At 43.4% G+C, this 15,510-nt stretch overlaps 1 protein-coding gene across 1 annotated transcript in view; it reads left to right on the plus strand.

Moving 5' to 3' along the window:
• MNS1 (meiosis specific nuclear structural 1) overlaps positions 1–15,510 on the plus strand; it is a 29,176-nt gene that overhangs the window by 4,447 nt on the left and 9,219 nt on the right. Inside the window, exons 3-4 of the mRNA XM_012928697.3 lie at positions 6,371–6,498; positions 14,942–15,044. Coding sequence (XP_012784151.2) covers positions 6,371–6,498; positions 14,942–15,044 — 231 coding nt within the window. The remainder of the gene's footprint in view (positions 1–6,370; positions 6,499–14,941; positions 15,045–15,510) is intronic.

Consider the following 15,510-nt stretch of genomic DNA (forward strand, 5'->3'; position numbering starts at 1 on the left):
GTCCTGGCACCAACTTGTGGGTTTTGCAACCTAGCCTGACTGGCCTGCTTTCATCAATGGTGCTACAACCTATCCCAGTTTGGTCCATGTCTCCCTATTTTCTCCAACTGTTACAGTCCAAAATCGTCCCACTGTTGGTGAGCAAAGAACCGGACGTGGATGCAGTCAGCAAGCAGAGTTTATTGAGCTGGCTAGCCAGGGTCAAGCTTCTCACATGGACACACAGGACCAGTGGATGAAGCAAGACCCCGAGCTAGGGACAAGCCAGATTTTTATAGGCCAGTTTGGCCGTTACAGCTAAGCCCGCATCTGCGAAAAACACTCCAGTCATTTTAAAGCAAATATGAAACACTCCAATCAAATACAGGCAAGACTAAAGGCCCGCGAAATGCCTCAAGTCCCTATTCATCATGATAAGACAAAAACTGTTCTAAGCTAAGGGGTTACAGATGCAAAGCAAAAGGTAACATATCTGACATACAGGGCATGGGGCTATATGGGGCTATTCATTCTTACCCTTATCAAGGCCACAGACCCTTACATTCTGAGCCCCTGGGTGTGGGGCCCAAGTTATTTGTAGAACTTTTCTTTTTTTACTTTAAATTCAAGCTGCTTCTGACTTATTCAAACCACTTCTAATATTTAGACCTTTTAACATTTTGGTTGCCTCCAACACCACCACCCTGGCTCTCATGTGACCTGTTGGGTGCTGCGGCCTAGCCTGCTCTGTCCCACACCCATTCTGGCTGCTGCAAGCTGGAGCCTAGCTGAGTTTGTCCTGCCCACACACATGCTAAAGGGTGCTGCAGCCTTGCCCAACCTGGTCCACCCACAGACCCAGCTGCATCCCAGCAGGGGAGTCCTCAGAATTCCCCTCCCTGGCCCATTCCTAGTCCCATTCCTTCGACCCAGGCTGTATGGCCTACCTGTAGTCTCAGCTCTCCCTGGTGGGTAGTGCAGCCTAGCCCAACAGGGCATGACTCACACCCTGTGCCAGCAGGTGCTAAGGTCTGGCACAGCTTTGCCAGCCCTCAGACCTGGCCCACACAAATGCTGACAAGCGCTGCAAACTTGCCTGGCCTGCCCGCAGTCTCGGCTGTTGTGCTCACCAGCAAGAGGTGCAGCCTAGCAGGGCAGTTCCCCAAGTTCCCTGACCAGGCCTGCCTCCAGGCCCCAGATCTCCCACGTGCCAGCAGGGGTAGTGCCCTGCTTGGTATGGTCTGCCCTCATGTCCTGCGTTTGCATGTGCTGGTGGATGCTGCAGATCGCACCCCCACCCACCCCAGACTCCTGGCCCCAGCTTCATTGTCCGTTGGGTTCCTGTCAGGTGAGTTCTGTGGTCCAGCTTGGCTTTTGGCTTGTCACCACCCTCAGCTCTCCGCAAACCAGCAGGTACTGCAGTTCCACAAAAGCGAGTCCACAATTCCCCTACAGAATCTGCCCCCAAATCCAGTTCTCTTACATTTTGGTGGGTGCGGCAGCCCATCCTGACATAGCATACCCCCTGCTCCAACACTTCCGGGTAGGTATTACAGCCTAGCCCACTCAGGTGTGCCCTCAAGCCCCAGCTTTTGCATGTGCCAGTGGAATGTGGGTGCTGCTATTTTAGCCCAGTCCTGTCTCCCAGGTGGGTGGGTGCCTCGGCCTGACCCAGCATGCCCTCCGGTTTTCCTCCTCTAAAACCGCTGTCTCAGCCCCCTTGCCTACCTGTGAATGCAAGGAGTGGGGCTGTGGAACACCCCAGAAGTTACTCCTTCCGTCAGTCATACCCTCAGCCGTTCCAACTGCAATGTGATCCCAGACCTCGTTCCTTGGGCAATCTGCGGCCACCCCCACCCCACTACCTGTCTGTATGCTGGTGTAACAGGCTGCAGTTCCACATTCCCTGCCTTCTCCACATATGTATTTTTTTTTAGTAAAGAAGCAGCTCTGCTGGCACACTGGTACACGTAACACAGATTTGGCATTAACCAGCCCCAGAGTGTTTTCCAGCAGCTAGCTGATTTTCTCTCAGCAGTGTTAAGCACTTGCCCGAGGTACAAGGCAACCTAGACAGTTGCCCACAGCTGGGTTTCATTTTGATTATTTCAAGAAAATTTTAATTTTCCCTTTTTTTCATAAATCATTCTAAAGTATGTTGGTCAGTCTCCACATCTTTGTGTAATTCCTCGAGTTTATTTTGTTTACTTTTATACCATCGATGGACTGCCAGGATAATATCATGTTTTTGAGTGTCTTCAGTCTTACTTGGTGGTCTGTACTTGAGAATGTTCTGTGAGCTGATGTGAAGCATGCAACTTCTGCAGCTGCTGGGTGAAGTGGTGTCTAAGTGATGGCTTAGTCCATCTGGTCAAGAGTAGTTTTGTTTGGCTGTTTTAAAATTTTTCGTGTATTTTGAAAAAGAGAAAATGAGGAGAGAAGTCAGTCTTACCCTCCGGCACATGTTCCAAATTCCCACGGCAGCTGAACTTGAGCCGAAGCTGAGACTGGCTCTCAGGCGGGAGGCAGGGACCCAGACGCTGAAGTCCTCATGTGCCGACTCCACAGTGTGCATCAGCAGGGTGCCGTATGGTTTGAACTCAGGCACCCTTACAGGAATGACAAATGCTTGATCCTGCTGTATAGGTGAGTCGGTCTGTCTGTGTTGAATTTTCTGGGTTTTTTTGTGGGGTCTGCATGATCTCTCCATTGGTGGAGATGGGGTGTAGAAGCTCAGTGGTGATGATATTGGAGCATGTGTCTGCCTTTGAGCTAATAATTCTTGTTTTATAAAACTGGGCATTCCAGTATTAGTTATGTGTACATTTAGTCATAGCTTCTTTTTTAGTTGATCCTTTGACCATTATAATCACACTTAACCTCTACTTAGAGCTTTTGTCCTGTTTTAAAAGGAAGAAAGCAATATTGGTACAAGACTTGATTATCAAGAAAATAATTTTTGTCTTATGTCTATTTTGTTTCATATTAATATACCTACATCTGCTGCCTTGTAGTTTGTTTGCATGGGATATCTTTTTCCATCTTTTTCTCTCTCAATCTGAGTTTTTATTAGTGAAGTTGGTGTCTTAAGAGGCCAAATCTTTCCAGCCCCTGTTTTTTCCACCCACTTAGCCAGACTCTATCTTTTAGGCTGTATCATTTATCTTCAGATTCATTAATGCCAAATAATGGCTTAGTTCTATTATTTTTAGAATTTCCTTGGTGTATGCTGAATGTCCCTTGCTGTTTTTGTAATGAAGCCTAGGCTTCCTGTTTCATGAGAGCTGTCTGTAACACGTTCAAGGGCACCAGCTCAAGGCTGATGTGCTGATGAGTGCCATCCCTTTTTGTCTGCTTACTTGTCTTGGGAAGTTTTTTTCTTATTTCTCTTTTGTCTTTTGAAAAAATAGTCTTATCAGGTGAACTATTCTTGGCCACAGGGTTTCTTTAGAAGTTGGACTGTATCACTCCATTTCCTCCTTGCATATGAAGTTTCTGATGAAAAAATCCATAACTCCTTTAAGTGTAGCCTAGTGCTTTTCTCTTGGGAACTTCGGGATTATCTCTGTCACCCTTTGGAGAGTTTGACTGTGATGTGTTACAGTGATGATGTTTTCTGGTCGTGACTATTTGTGACCCTGAGTGTTGGCTGTGCTTTGATGTCCTGTCTTTCTCCAGGTTGGAGATATTTTCAGCTGTTAGATCATTGAACAGATTTTCTGTGCCTTTCTTCTTTCCCTCTGGAATTTCAATTTTGTGAATATTGGCTTATTTAATGGTCTCCTACAGGCTGTTTTGTTATTTTTATTCTTTGCAGTATTACAAATCATCTATTTTTGAGTTTAGATTTTTTTTTCTGCTTGACCTAGTCTGTTGAGGCTCTCACATTTTTGACTAATTGCTTTAATGTGTAGGAACTCTGTTGAGTAATTTCTCATTCATATCATAAATTGATCTCCTCAGCTCAGTTCGCTGCAGTCTGTCCTCTCCTGTGGTTGAGTATCCTCGTAGTCACTGTTTGGAATTCTTTGTCAGGCATTTCATCAGTTTCTGTGGAGTGCGATATTCAAGTGTAATTGGAATCCTTTGGGGACACATTTTTTCACATTTCTGGGTTGATTTTTGTGCCTCTGGTGGACCAGTTGTTTTCTGGCACTTGTGGTTTGAAGAGTATTGCTTGAAGCCGTGTCTTCAGCTGCCTGTTGGGTGGGCTACTTTGGCATTTGTTTGCTGCTGCGATGGAGCCTCTGTGTTTTGAGGGCAGTGGGAGCAGGCGCTTGGGAGGGGATTCTTCTTGGTCTCAGTAGGGACAAGCAGACCTTGGTAGTGGTTACCAGGGTTGTTGCAGTGCCAGGTGCAGGTCTGAGGCTTGAATGCTTTGCTGCCTGCCAACATGGAGGCAGGCTTAGGTGGTGAGATTGGGGTCTGTGATACCCACCAAGGTCAAAGTAAGTTTGACAAGGGACCCCTGCAGTCTGGGCTCTCATGACCCAGCCAAAGTGGACTGGCTGCTGTAGAGTGGGAGTCTGGGTCCCCCATCCCAGTAGAGGCAGGCTGCTAACGGGGACTGAGCAGGCCTGGGCAGATGTCTGCGAAAGCCAGAGCAACCTTGGGCCAGTGGAGCTGGGGTCTGGATCACTGACTGAAGTAGGGGTCAGCTGGGGAAGGGAGCTTTAGTGCTGAATTGTGCATACATACCTACCTATACTCACAAAAGCAGATGGGCTCGTGCATCAGGACTGGAGTCGGGTGCTTCTCAAAGTGGGGGCTGCTGGAGAAGGAAGCCTGAGCACCTAGTTGTGCACACTGAACTCACTGGACAGAGGCAGAGGCTTGATCCTGGCTGCTCAACAAAGCCAAGGGCCAGTGCAGTGGGCATCTCAAGCAGGTGTACATGAGGCACACCCACCAAAGTTTGTGCTCACTGGGGCTGAGCTGGAACTGGAGTCTAAAGCACTCGGCAAAGCTGAGGTGCCAGTGGGCAGCCCAGGCAGGTGTAGAGACCATATCCCCACCAAAGCTGGGATTTGCCCTGCTAACCCGGGGCTGGAGTTAGGGATGCGCACCTCCAGTGGGGCTGTGATGTGGAGGAGAGCCAAGGCAGGCTTTGTGAAACTGCACTCCCCTCCCCCACCCCTGGCGGACGGGGAGTGGCTGTGAGGTCTGAAGGACAGGGCTGTGTAGGGGATTTTGTCATTTAGGGTAGCCCGGTTTCTGACAGTGACTCTCCTCATAGTGGCGTCTTCCTGTGCAAGCCTGTGCCCTGAAGGTGGTGACACGTGAGCCCCTTCCCCGTTACGCAGCTACACAGTGTATTCCAAGCGGCTTCCCTCACTGGAACCCAAGCCTGCAATGAGGATGAATTCCCTGGCCTCACGGCTAAGGTTGCTGGAGGTGGGGTCCGTTGGGGCTCTCCTGCTTCCCTTTTGTCCTGCTGCAGGGACTGGCCATGGCCCTTGAGGACAAGTCTCTGCTGCAGGTGAGCTCTGCCATCCACTGCTGCCTATGGGCTTCCTCCACATCCCCATCTGAATTTGTTCTCAGCCCTGGACACCCACTTTGAAATGCAGTTAAGTACTTGTTATCCTGGCTCTTCTCCGTGGAGGAGATGATGAACCCTGAAATCTGTTTGAATATTTTCTTTCACAGTTTAGAATGGTATGGATTACTGGGATGTGCTGCAATGTGGATGAACCTTAAAAAACATTAAGTGAGGGGGCTGGCATTGTGGGGTAATGGGTAAAGCCGCTGCCTGCAATGCTGGCAGTTTGAGCCCGGCTGCTCCACTTCCAGTCCCGCTCCCTGCTAATGGTCTGGGAAAGTGCTGAGGTCCCTGCACCCATATGAGAGACCCAGGAGAAGTTCCTGGCCTCAGGCTGGCCCCTCCTTGGCCATTACAGCCAGTTGGGACGTGAGCAGCAGTTGGAAAATCTCTGCTCTCCTTCTCTCTCTCCCTCCCTCTCTTTTCCCTTCACCCTTCCCCTCCTTTCCCTCTCTAACTATGCCTTTCAAATACAATCTCTTAAAAAAATGGAGTGAAAGAAGCCAGACACAAAAGGCCACATGTCAGCATTGGATGATTTAGTTTATTCCTAAATGATCCGGAATAGACAAGTTCATACAGACAAGGTAGGCCGGGGGTGCAGGGTGGCTGGGCGTGCGAGGAATGGTGAGCGCTAACGAGTCTTGTATTTTGGGGTCATGCAAATATTCTGAAAATTGAAAATTCATGTCTGCACACAGACTTGTTGATTTGTGTCTTAAAATAAGACAAACATTTAGCTGTTGCTCTTAAGGTATGTAGATTTCTATTCTAAACAGATTCAACCTTCATGAAAAAAATTTGATTCTGGAGAGTCAGTGAGGTGTTCTCTCTCTCTTTTTTATTTAGGCAGAAGAAAACAAGAGATTGAGGAAACTCCAGCTTGAACAAGAAGAGAAGTTGGCTTCGGAATTGGCAAAACTAAAACACGAGAGTCTGAAAGATGAAAAGATGAGGCAACAAGTAAGAGAAAACAGGTACTTTGGGTTCCATAAGTTCCTTTTACTTATTCTTTAAATTTTCATGTAATTGTTAGCCTATGAATGTGAACTCCTTTAGTTTGTTAACTAAATCCAATGTAGTTAATATTTTGTGTTTAGTTAATATTTTGCCTGGGGTTACTTACTGCTTTAAGTCCTACAAATTTATTTGAAAAGAATTGCATTTATAGATGTGTTACTATTTACAATAGGAAATAAGTATCAGTTCTTCCTTCTCTTTCCTTTAAATGTATTTTTTAAATGATCCCTTAAAAAACAAGACTGCAGTGTCTGCGGAGGTGGCTGAGTGCTTTAGTCCTTGAACTAACTACAGTGGGCCTTTTTGTTTTCTTTCATAAATGGAGCTTTACCTTTAAGTGTTTTTCACTCAATGGTTTTAAAATGGTTTGTAACTCTAACTTTCATGCATTTGTCTTTATGTCACTCTTTCCAACTTAAAAACCCACTAAGTGTTTCCTCCTGTTAAGAATCCTTTGTTCCCTGTATAACACAGCTTCCAGCTTGCTCCGCTGCCTGGTCTCTTTAGACACGGCTTAGAGTTTTGATGCTCTTAACAATTTATCACAGTCATAATTAAGTATGATACTCCTGAAAGGCATCCCAAATGGTAGGACTGTTGACACTGTTCCAGAAATGCTTATTTTTGGTTTTAATTTTTATATCTTTATATATACAATACTTTTAGATTTTACATATTTAAATTTCTTTCAAATTTTAATTGTTCATTATAAAAACAGAGACACAGAAATCTTGCATTTGCTGGTTTACTCCCCAGATGGCTGTGATGGCTAAGGCTGGTCCAGACCAAAGCCAGGAGCCTGGAGTTGCCTGTGGATCTCCCATGTGGGAGGCAGAGATGCAAGTGTTCCAGCCATCATCTGCTGCTTCCCAGGGCTTGTCCAGAATGGGATCGAGGTGGAATAGTTGGGACTGCAGCTGTGCGTTCCAGTGTGGCAGACAGGTGTCCCGTATGGCAACATAAACACTGCCCCACATGCCTACCCCTGGAATAGGTTTAATGATGCCTAAGATGAAATTACCTTTCATTTGTTTTGACTTATTGAAAAAAAATTGTTTTTTTGAGATTAAGAATGACAGGCAGGGAAAGACAGACAGGGAGATCCTCCATTCGCTTGTTCATTCCCCAAATGGGTGCAACAGTCAGAGCCAGGACAAGCTGAAGCCAGGAGCCAGGAACCCCATCTTGGTTTCCACTTAATTGGCAGGGCCCCAAGCACTTGGGTCATCATCCACTGCTTTCCGAAGAACATTAGCGGGAAGTTAGAGCCAAGACAGGACTCAAAAAACCCTGGACTCAAGCCATAAGGGATCATGGCATAGCAGGAGCCGCTTCACCTACTGCACCACAATGCCGAGCCCTCAAATTCCTTTTTAGATACAGCCACGTGGCACTGTTGAGCAAAACCCAGGGCCACGGCCAGTGTTGCAGTACTGTGGGGTTAGACCACTGGTTGCTGAACTTGACCTGGCCCAGTCCTGGTTGTTCAGGCATTTGGGAAGTGAACTGGAAGATGGGTGATATCTCTCTGTCCCCCTCTCTCTCTTCCCCGCTCCTCTCCCTCTCCCAAGTTGTCTACCCCTTTCCTTCTGTGTGCGCACCCCCACATGTATGTAGCTCTCTCTCCTGTTCTGCCTTTGAAACAGGTAAGTCTTTGAAAAAATCCAAATTAATGCTATTGTTCACTTATAGCTTAAAATGTTGGAAATTTACTTTGATAGTGACATGATATCCTGGTTTAGTAGAACATTTTAGAATATTATGGTGAGCATCAGGGGGTTTCAGCCATTAAATTATGTGCTTGGCAGATGTACCCATGCATGTATTTTCTGGGTCAACAATGATAATCAAATTTTCTAAAAAATTTCTAATTCTTAGAACAGCAGGTAGATATTAGTAATAATTTTTTCTATCTGTATTACTAACCATTTATTTGTAAATTCACTTTCTTTTTGGATTCTACTTCTCCAGGCATTGTTAGTCATTATCATCTAAAGTTGAAACCATCCCACTTAATGGGTTCTGCTTTTTGAAATGAAGATTTCACTATGTCTCCTTCTTATGAAATGAAATGGCTTTCCACTAGACTAGCAGCTTGAGATAAATACTCCATCTGAGGACAGTCTGCAGAAATGATTAACAGTGAAATCTAGGAGGGGGAAAGAAGCCACTCCAGCGAGCCTGGTCTTTCTTTTGCAAGTTTCTGCTGATCCCAGATACATGGCTGAGGGTTAGAGCAGCGCCTGGCTGCCAGGCACGTGAGCATGTGCTTGTGCTACTGCACCGTGTGTCCGGGGCTTGTGCGTCTTATGAAGTTCTTCAAAAAGGCTGCAGAAAAGCAGAATTAAAGGTACCTTTACCTTGGTCTGGGAGGTCTTCGACATCCACACCTAGTTTTGTAATACATATTTTTTTTCTGTGATCATTTTGAAGTGCTCTCATGCTTTAACTCAGTAATGCAGGATTTGATTAATTTTAATAAATTTATTACAAATCTATATAGCTTTATAAATCTATATTATAGATTTATGGGTTATGATTTTCAACAGTTTAGTGGGAAATACTCAGAATAAAGTATAAAGAGACAAAATAATAGAAATATCCAGAGAGAAAGGAGATAAAAGTTCTAAGAGATGTATACTTTTATTTCGCGTAGAGGTGGTAAGAAAATGCTGACTGAAGCGTCATTTAAATGTTAATGGCCAAGAATTTTCTAAAAATGATAGATATACACAGTAAAGACTGAGAAGTATACTAGACTTGCCCTTTTTGTATTAGTCTACGATTGATTATGTATTTTTAAATTTATTTTTTACTGTAAAGTCAGATTTACAAAGAGGAGAGACAGAAGATCTTCCTTGTGCTGCTTCACTCCCCAGGAGGTTGCAGTGGCCAGAGCTGAGCCAATCCTAAGCCTGGAGCCGGGAGCTTCCTCTGGGTCTCCTGTGCAGGCGCAGGGTCCCAAGGCTTTGGGCCGTCCTTGACTGCTTTCCCAGGCCACAGGCAGGGAGCTGGATGGGAAGTGAAGCAATGGGGACATGAACCGGGTGCCATACGGGATCCCAGTGCATGCTTTAGCCAACTAGGCTACTGCATTGGGCCCCAATTAATTGTATATAACTTGCCATATATATTTATTACATAGCACAGTTTTAAGAATGCAAAAATAAGAATTACACATAGAATGCATGTTTTAATTATTTTAGAGTGTTAAGTGTGAGCGAGTGCTCCCATCTGCTTGTTCACCTCCTGAATGCCCTTAGTGCCAGGGACGGGGCTGCTTTGAAGCTTGAAATTTCATCCAGGTTTCCCACCTGAGTGGCAAGAATTGATTTGCCTAAGCCAAAAACGCTGTCTCTTGGGGACTGCACTAGCAGGAAGCTGTCATCAGGAGCAGAACTGGGGAGCCAGTGTGGGCCATGGTTGTCCTAACCAGTGTCAGCAGGCAAAATGCCCACTGCTGTAATTTGTGCTTAAATTCAGCAAAACCAGCTCAGAGACAAAGAGAGAGAATTGCCCTTATTAGTACTGTCTCCAGTTCCTTTCTGCTACCAGTCTAATTATGTCCTGGATTGAGAGCCAAGCTGTTAATTCAAAAAATAAGCCAGCTGAGATGGATTTAAAAAGCGTAAAATAATGTTTTCAGACGACAGTAGATTGAGCACCAGTACTCCTACACTGAAGGGAAACATAGAACTGCTGCGGTAGAGGGAAAATGATCTAAAGTGTAATTTCAGTGGGTAAATGTGTGGTAAATGTAAGTGAAAACTTGAATGTCTCAAACATTTATTACGTGTTGAGATTTAACATTTAAAAGCATTACAAATTTCACAAAATTTACTGAAGTACAATGTTCAAGAATTTTAATTATTTAGTAAATAGTAATGGATAACTTTTGTTAGATTTGAAACAAATATTCTGTGATCTCCGCAATAAAACTATGGAAAGGAATTTGTAATTAAAAGATAAAAGAGGAAACTTAAAACAAAAAACAGGAGAGAGCATTTAACATAGCAGGCTTTAGCTGCTGTCTTTCTAACAGTCCTGCTTACCAGTTTGGAACTTGATTAGTGTGTAGAAACTTGGGTTTTGAGAAGGTTCCCACCCCTCCAAGTGATATAATGACCAGCTTGGCTTCTGAAGACCAGAAGTATGGTCTGTGCTCAAAACCTATTCTTCTAGACGTATGTAGTAGGTAGAAGGTACATAGAAACCCTGGTTACAGGATCTCTAAACAGCTTCCCTGGAAGAGAATATTTCAAACACGTTGTCACAACTTGTTACTGGGGAATGAAATACATTCCTTGTGGCTCCGTGGATTATAACCCTGTGTGCCTCTTTTCCGATGTTGCTGTGTGTTCTTGCATTGTAATGAGTCAGAGCCAAGAGCCCTCAATGGAAGCCGAGTTATATGAGGCCTCCTAGTGAGTCATCTAACTGGAGATCGTAAAGGCAAGCAAAAAGAGGGAAATGATAACATGGGTTAGCAAGGACAAAGATGTTAAACCTGTAGACTTGGAATTCAGCGATATAGTAGCTGTTAGAAACATATTTGAGCAATTTACAAAAACAAGCAGTATGTTGCATGGACCAAAGTGTCCACAAGTTTTAAAGTGATTTTAATTTACATACAGGATGTTCTCGGGCCATCGTGGGATTAAACTACGTGTTAGTGACAAAAAAATAAACTATGCAGTCTTTGCTTAGATATTTTGAAATTTATTTCTTAGGCATTTATTTCTTTAGCCCTTAGACTAAAACATAATCAAAATTATAAAGAATTTTAGCTGAATAATAAGTGCCACATGGCTAAAGTTGTTGGGTGTAGTGATGTCAGCCAAGTGTAAGAGTGGTTAGCTGCAGGCTCACGTCCCTTTTACTGGCATCCCATGGACATCACGGGACAGGGAAATGGGCAGAATCAGCTGTGTAGGAACTTTAGACAAGATGGAGATTTATAGTAACCAAGAAAGAATCCAGAAAGCAGCAACTTAAGACCCTTTCAACAGTTTGGTGGTATTTCTGCTTCTGTAACCCCCAGCCACTCCCAGTTTGGAGGCAGCCTGGAAGACAGTAGCCAAGACTCCCAATGTGGGGCCCTGTCCCTTGTCGGGAGGGAGGGAGCACTTCTTATCCACCAGTTATGTCTGTTCTGGCCTATCTCGGGGCTGTGTGAAGAACTGACCTAACTCAGAACTCAGGCCAGGACCAAAGATTCTATCCCTGATAAGGATTTAACATCAAGAACATGTGAAGAGCTCCTACAATTGGACAGCAAAGAATCCACCCAGTTAAAAAGTGGGCAAATCACTTAAGTCAGCATTTCTGTAAAGATGACTCAATGGACAATATGCACGTGAAAACATAATCATTAGTCATGAGAAATGAAAAAACTGCAAGATACCATTTCATGCCAGTTAGGCTAGTTACAGTAAGAACAATGGAAAGAAGTGTTGGTAAGTTAAGACAATGCACGTGTTGCTAGCAAACATATAGGTGATGCAGGCACTGTGGGAAGAAGTTAACAGTTACCATGTGACTCAGCACTTCCACCCTCGGATACCTATGCAAAATAACTGAGTACTGGACACAGCAGACACTTGTATAACGGTGTTCAGTGCAGAACTGTTTATAATAACCAAGAGTAGAAAAAAAGAATATGGAAATAAAACCTAATCCAGGAGTTACCAGAGCCTAGGGAGAGGGGGGAATGGGGAGTTAGTGCTTAATGGAGAAAGTATTTCTATTTAGGCTGATGAAAAATTTGGGTAATAGTGCTAAGGGCTGTAGAACATTGTGACATTGTTGCTGGCGAAACTTGGTGGGCTCTTAGCTCAGTGTAGAAACAAAAAGCTGGGAAACAAGTATAAGTGTAACAGAATCTATTCAGAGCTAAGCGATAGGAAAGCACTGCCCCATGAACAAGTAGGGAAGTGGAGTGTCTGGACACTGGCTTTAGAGGAAATGGCTTGGGCTTTTTAGGTGGATTTTCTTCCCTTTTCTTTTCCTAATCACAAACATAGGGAGAGGCACAGGGGTGTCTAGATTGATAAAGAGGTGTCTTGAGTGAGAGTATTCAAGTGACTATCTTGTCCTGTTCTGGGCACATACCCTGCACCCTCCCATCCTCTGGTCTGAGCAGAGAAGCAGAGGGAAACTCCCTTCATCCTGGTTGTCTGGCAACCCCAAGGTCTTGGCACAGCCAGCCTATCCAGTGTACACAGTGAACTGTGCGATGGGGTTCAGGAAGTGGGGACCCCTCTCCTCTAAGGCCCTGGACCTGGCCTCATCCATTGTGTAGAACATAGGTTACATCCAGGAATTAATATTGAAACATAGCTAAAATGGCAAATTTTTGTAATATTACCACAATAAAATAATGCAGGATTAGAGAAATAAAACAATACAAAACAAAAAACGAAACTCAAACCTTGTATGTTGTCTTTAAAGCCATTCCTTGGGGCAATTTGTAATCTGAAATGATTGTATTAGAAAATAATATTCCACCTAGATTTATTAGAATATTCTCATCTGGAATGATTAAGAATGTAGGAAGCAGGCAATAACGAATAAAGGGCATAAAGGTGTGGCTTACAATGTAGAAATCCAAGACTTGTGTCTTTAAAAGGCTGATATGCTACAATAAGAAGGATGACAGCTTTGGTAATGGATAATATCACTGTAGAGCTGTACATTTAGCAGATGATTGCAGGATACTATGAACAGTTTTAGGCAAATAAATTGGAAAGTTTAGGCAAGATAAATTTATAGGTAATACACTTACAAAATAGGCATAAGAAATAGAAGCTTTAGTGTTCTTAGAACTTCTAAAGATTGCACTTCTATAATTGAAACCTTATCCACAAAAAAGTCAGGTCTGTGTGAACTTTAACATTTTGACAAAGTGATAACCAGTCTTACAGTTCCACAGAGCAGGAAAAGGAGACCTTCCCAATTTATTTTAATCAAATCCATACCTCAACAGTGTTTTAGGAGAAAATTATAGATGAATCTTTCTCCTGAATTCAACTGCTGTAGTCTGAACTAGTCTGTTAGTCTTCTTACCAAATGCAGTGAAAAGAACGGTGATACATCTTGATCAAATTCAGTTCCCCCCTGCTCCAGGAACCCACAGTTGGGTTTAATATTTTAAAATAATAAGTAAATACATTTCATTATGTGAGTAGGAAAAGCCAGTTGATATGAATCAGATTTTGTGAGAAGTCTAGTGACCTAGAAGTAAAAGGAAACTTAAAAAAGATACACTTCAAGCCAAATTGCTAAACAAGCTGGCTGTGACATGTGTGAGTGAGACAGTCTCTGCTCATCGTTGTGTTGCATATGCTAACCAGTGAGGTGACAGGAAAGAACCTAGCAGTAAAGGAATAAACCCTTCATCAGTCACACATGATATGCAAATCCAAAAGAATCTGCAGACACATAACAATTAGTAGCGTTAGTGGTGTTGCTGGATATGAAGTCGGTATACAAACATTAATGTATATCTGTAAATCAGTTCTAAGAAGTGAAATTTTAAGAGTGATCAGCTACTTAATAAAAACACCTAAACAAAAGATACTGAAACAAAACAAATAGAAACTATATGGATAGACTTTTAGAAAACCTGAATAACTGAAAGGATATGCCATGGTTATTGAAGACAATTATACAAAGATGTTGTACTCTATCAGGTGATTTATGGATTCTATACAATCTGAATCTGAATTTCCATTTGTTTTATTTAATTGTGAAGTTTGAGAAGTATATGGATATGCAGGGCACCAAGAATAGCCATCATGGTCCTTTTGTAATTTTTAGGACCTATTTGTTTATTTGAAAGAGAGATCACTTCTCAGCCTTTTGGCTAAGAGCAACCGTAGAAAGAGTACAGATCTTGCATGAGTTCACTCCCCAAATGGCCCCAGTGAGCCAGGGTGAAGCCAGGAGCCGGTAACTTCTTTTTGATCTTCCATGTGGGTGTTGGGGCCCAACCATTTGGGCCATCTTCTGCTCTCCCAGGCCCAATATTAGGTAGCCGGATAGGAAGTGGAGCAGCCAGGACTTGAACCAGTGCACATATGGGATATTGGCATTACAGGCAGCAGCCCCAAAGACAAAACCCAACTTGGAAGTGGCTTTCCCAGGATCTGAAGCCTGAGCATCTCCTGCAGTTGACAGCATGGTATTAGCACAGGAAACCAGAAAAGTATGTCCTGCTGCCTGAGGGCATCTATTACACGTAATGAATGAACTTCTCTCCTGTGGGTTTAAAGGTTAGACCAGCTGTCTATTGTCTTTACAGGAAAAAAAGTATAATCTTGTAGTTTTCTGTGAGATTTAATTTTCTTACAGTTCTCAAATTTAACTCCCATACCCCCCCCTTTTTTTTTTCATTGACAGTATTGAGCTCAGAGAACTGGAGAAGAAATTAAAAGCAGCTTACATGAATAAAGAAAGGGCAGCTCAGATTGCTGAAAGGGATGCCATTAAATATGAGCAAATGGTAATCATGTTTGTGGTCATTTTATGTTATATTTTATTATTTATATTATGTCTTATTGTTATGTGTGTTGCTTGTTATCAGATTTCTCTGAGCGGCTGTCAGAGGCACAGGCTGCTGTGCAGTAGCAACAGCCTCTTCAGGGACCGCCTGTGCCCCTCGGGCTCGGTCACTGATGATTCTTTGACAAGTTCAGATCAGTCTGTTACTTAACATGGTACATATATTTGAAGGTGTTACCACATTTATGTTTAAGTGTTTTGGAAAGTAAACTGTTTCACACTTTCGTATAAAAAGTTTATTTTATGAAAACCATCTTCCCATGTTTCTCTGTATCTTTATCACTTTTTCTAACGCCTCACATACTCCCAGCCACAGTTTAAGACTTTTTACGGACAAAGGAATTCTCAGACATACCCATAAAGGGTACAGGTGTAAAGGTAAGGCTTATTAAGTTGATGCTTAAAAG

This window comes from Ochotona princeps, chromosome 6 (genome assembly GCF_030435755.1).
Source record: "Ochotona princeps isolate mOchPri1 chromosome 6, mOchPri1.hap1, whole genome shotgun sequence".
In the NCBI taxonomy this organism is placed as follows: Eukaryota; Metazoa; Chordata; class Mammalia; order Lagomorpha; family Ochotonidae; genus Ochotona; species Ochotona princeps.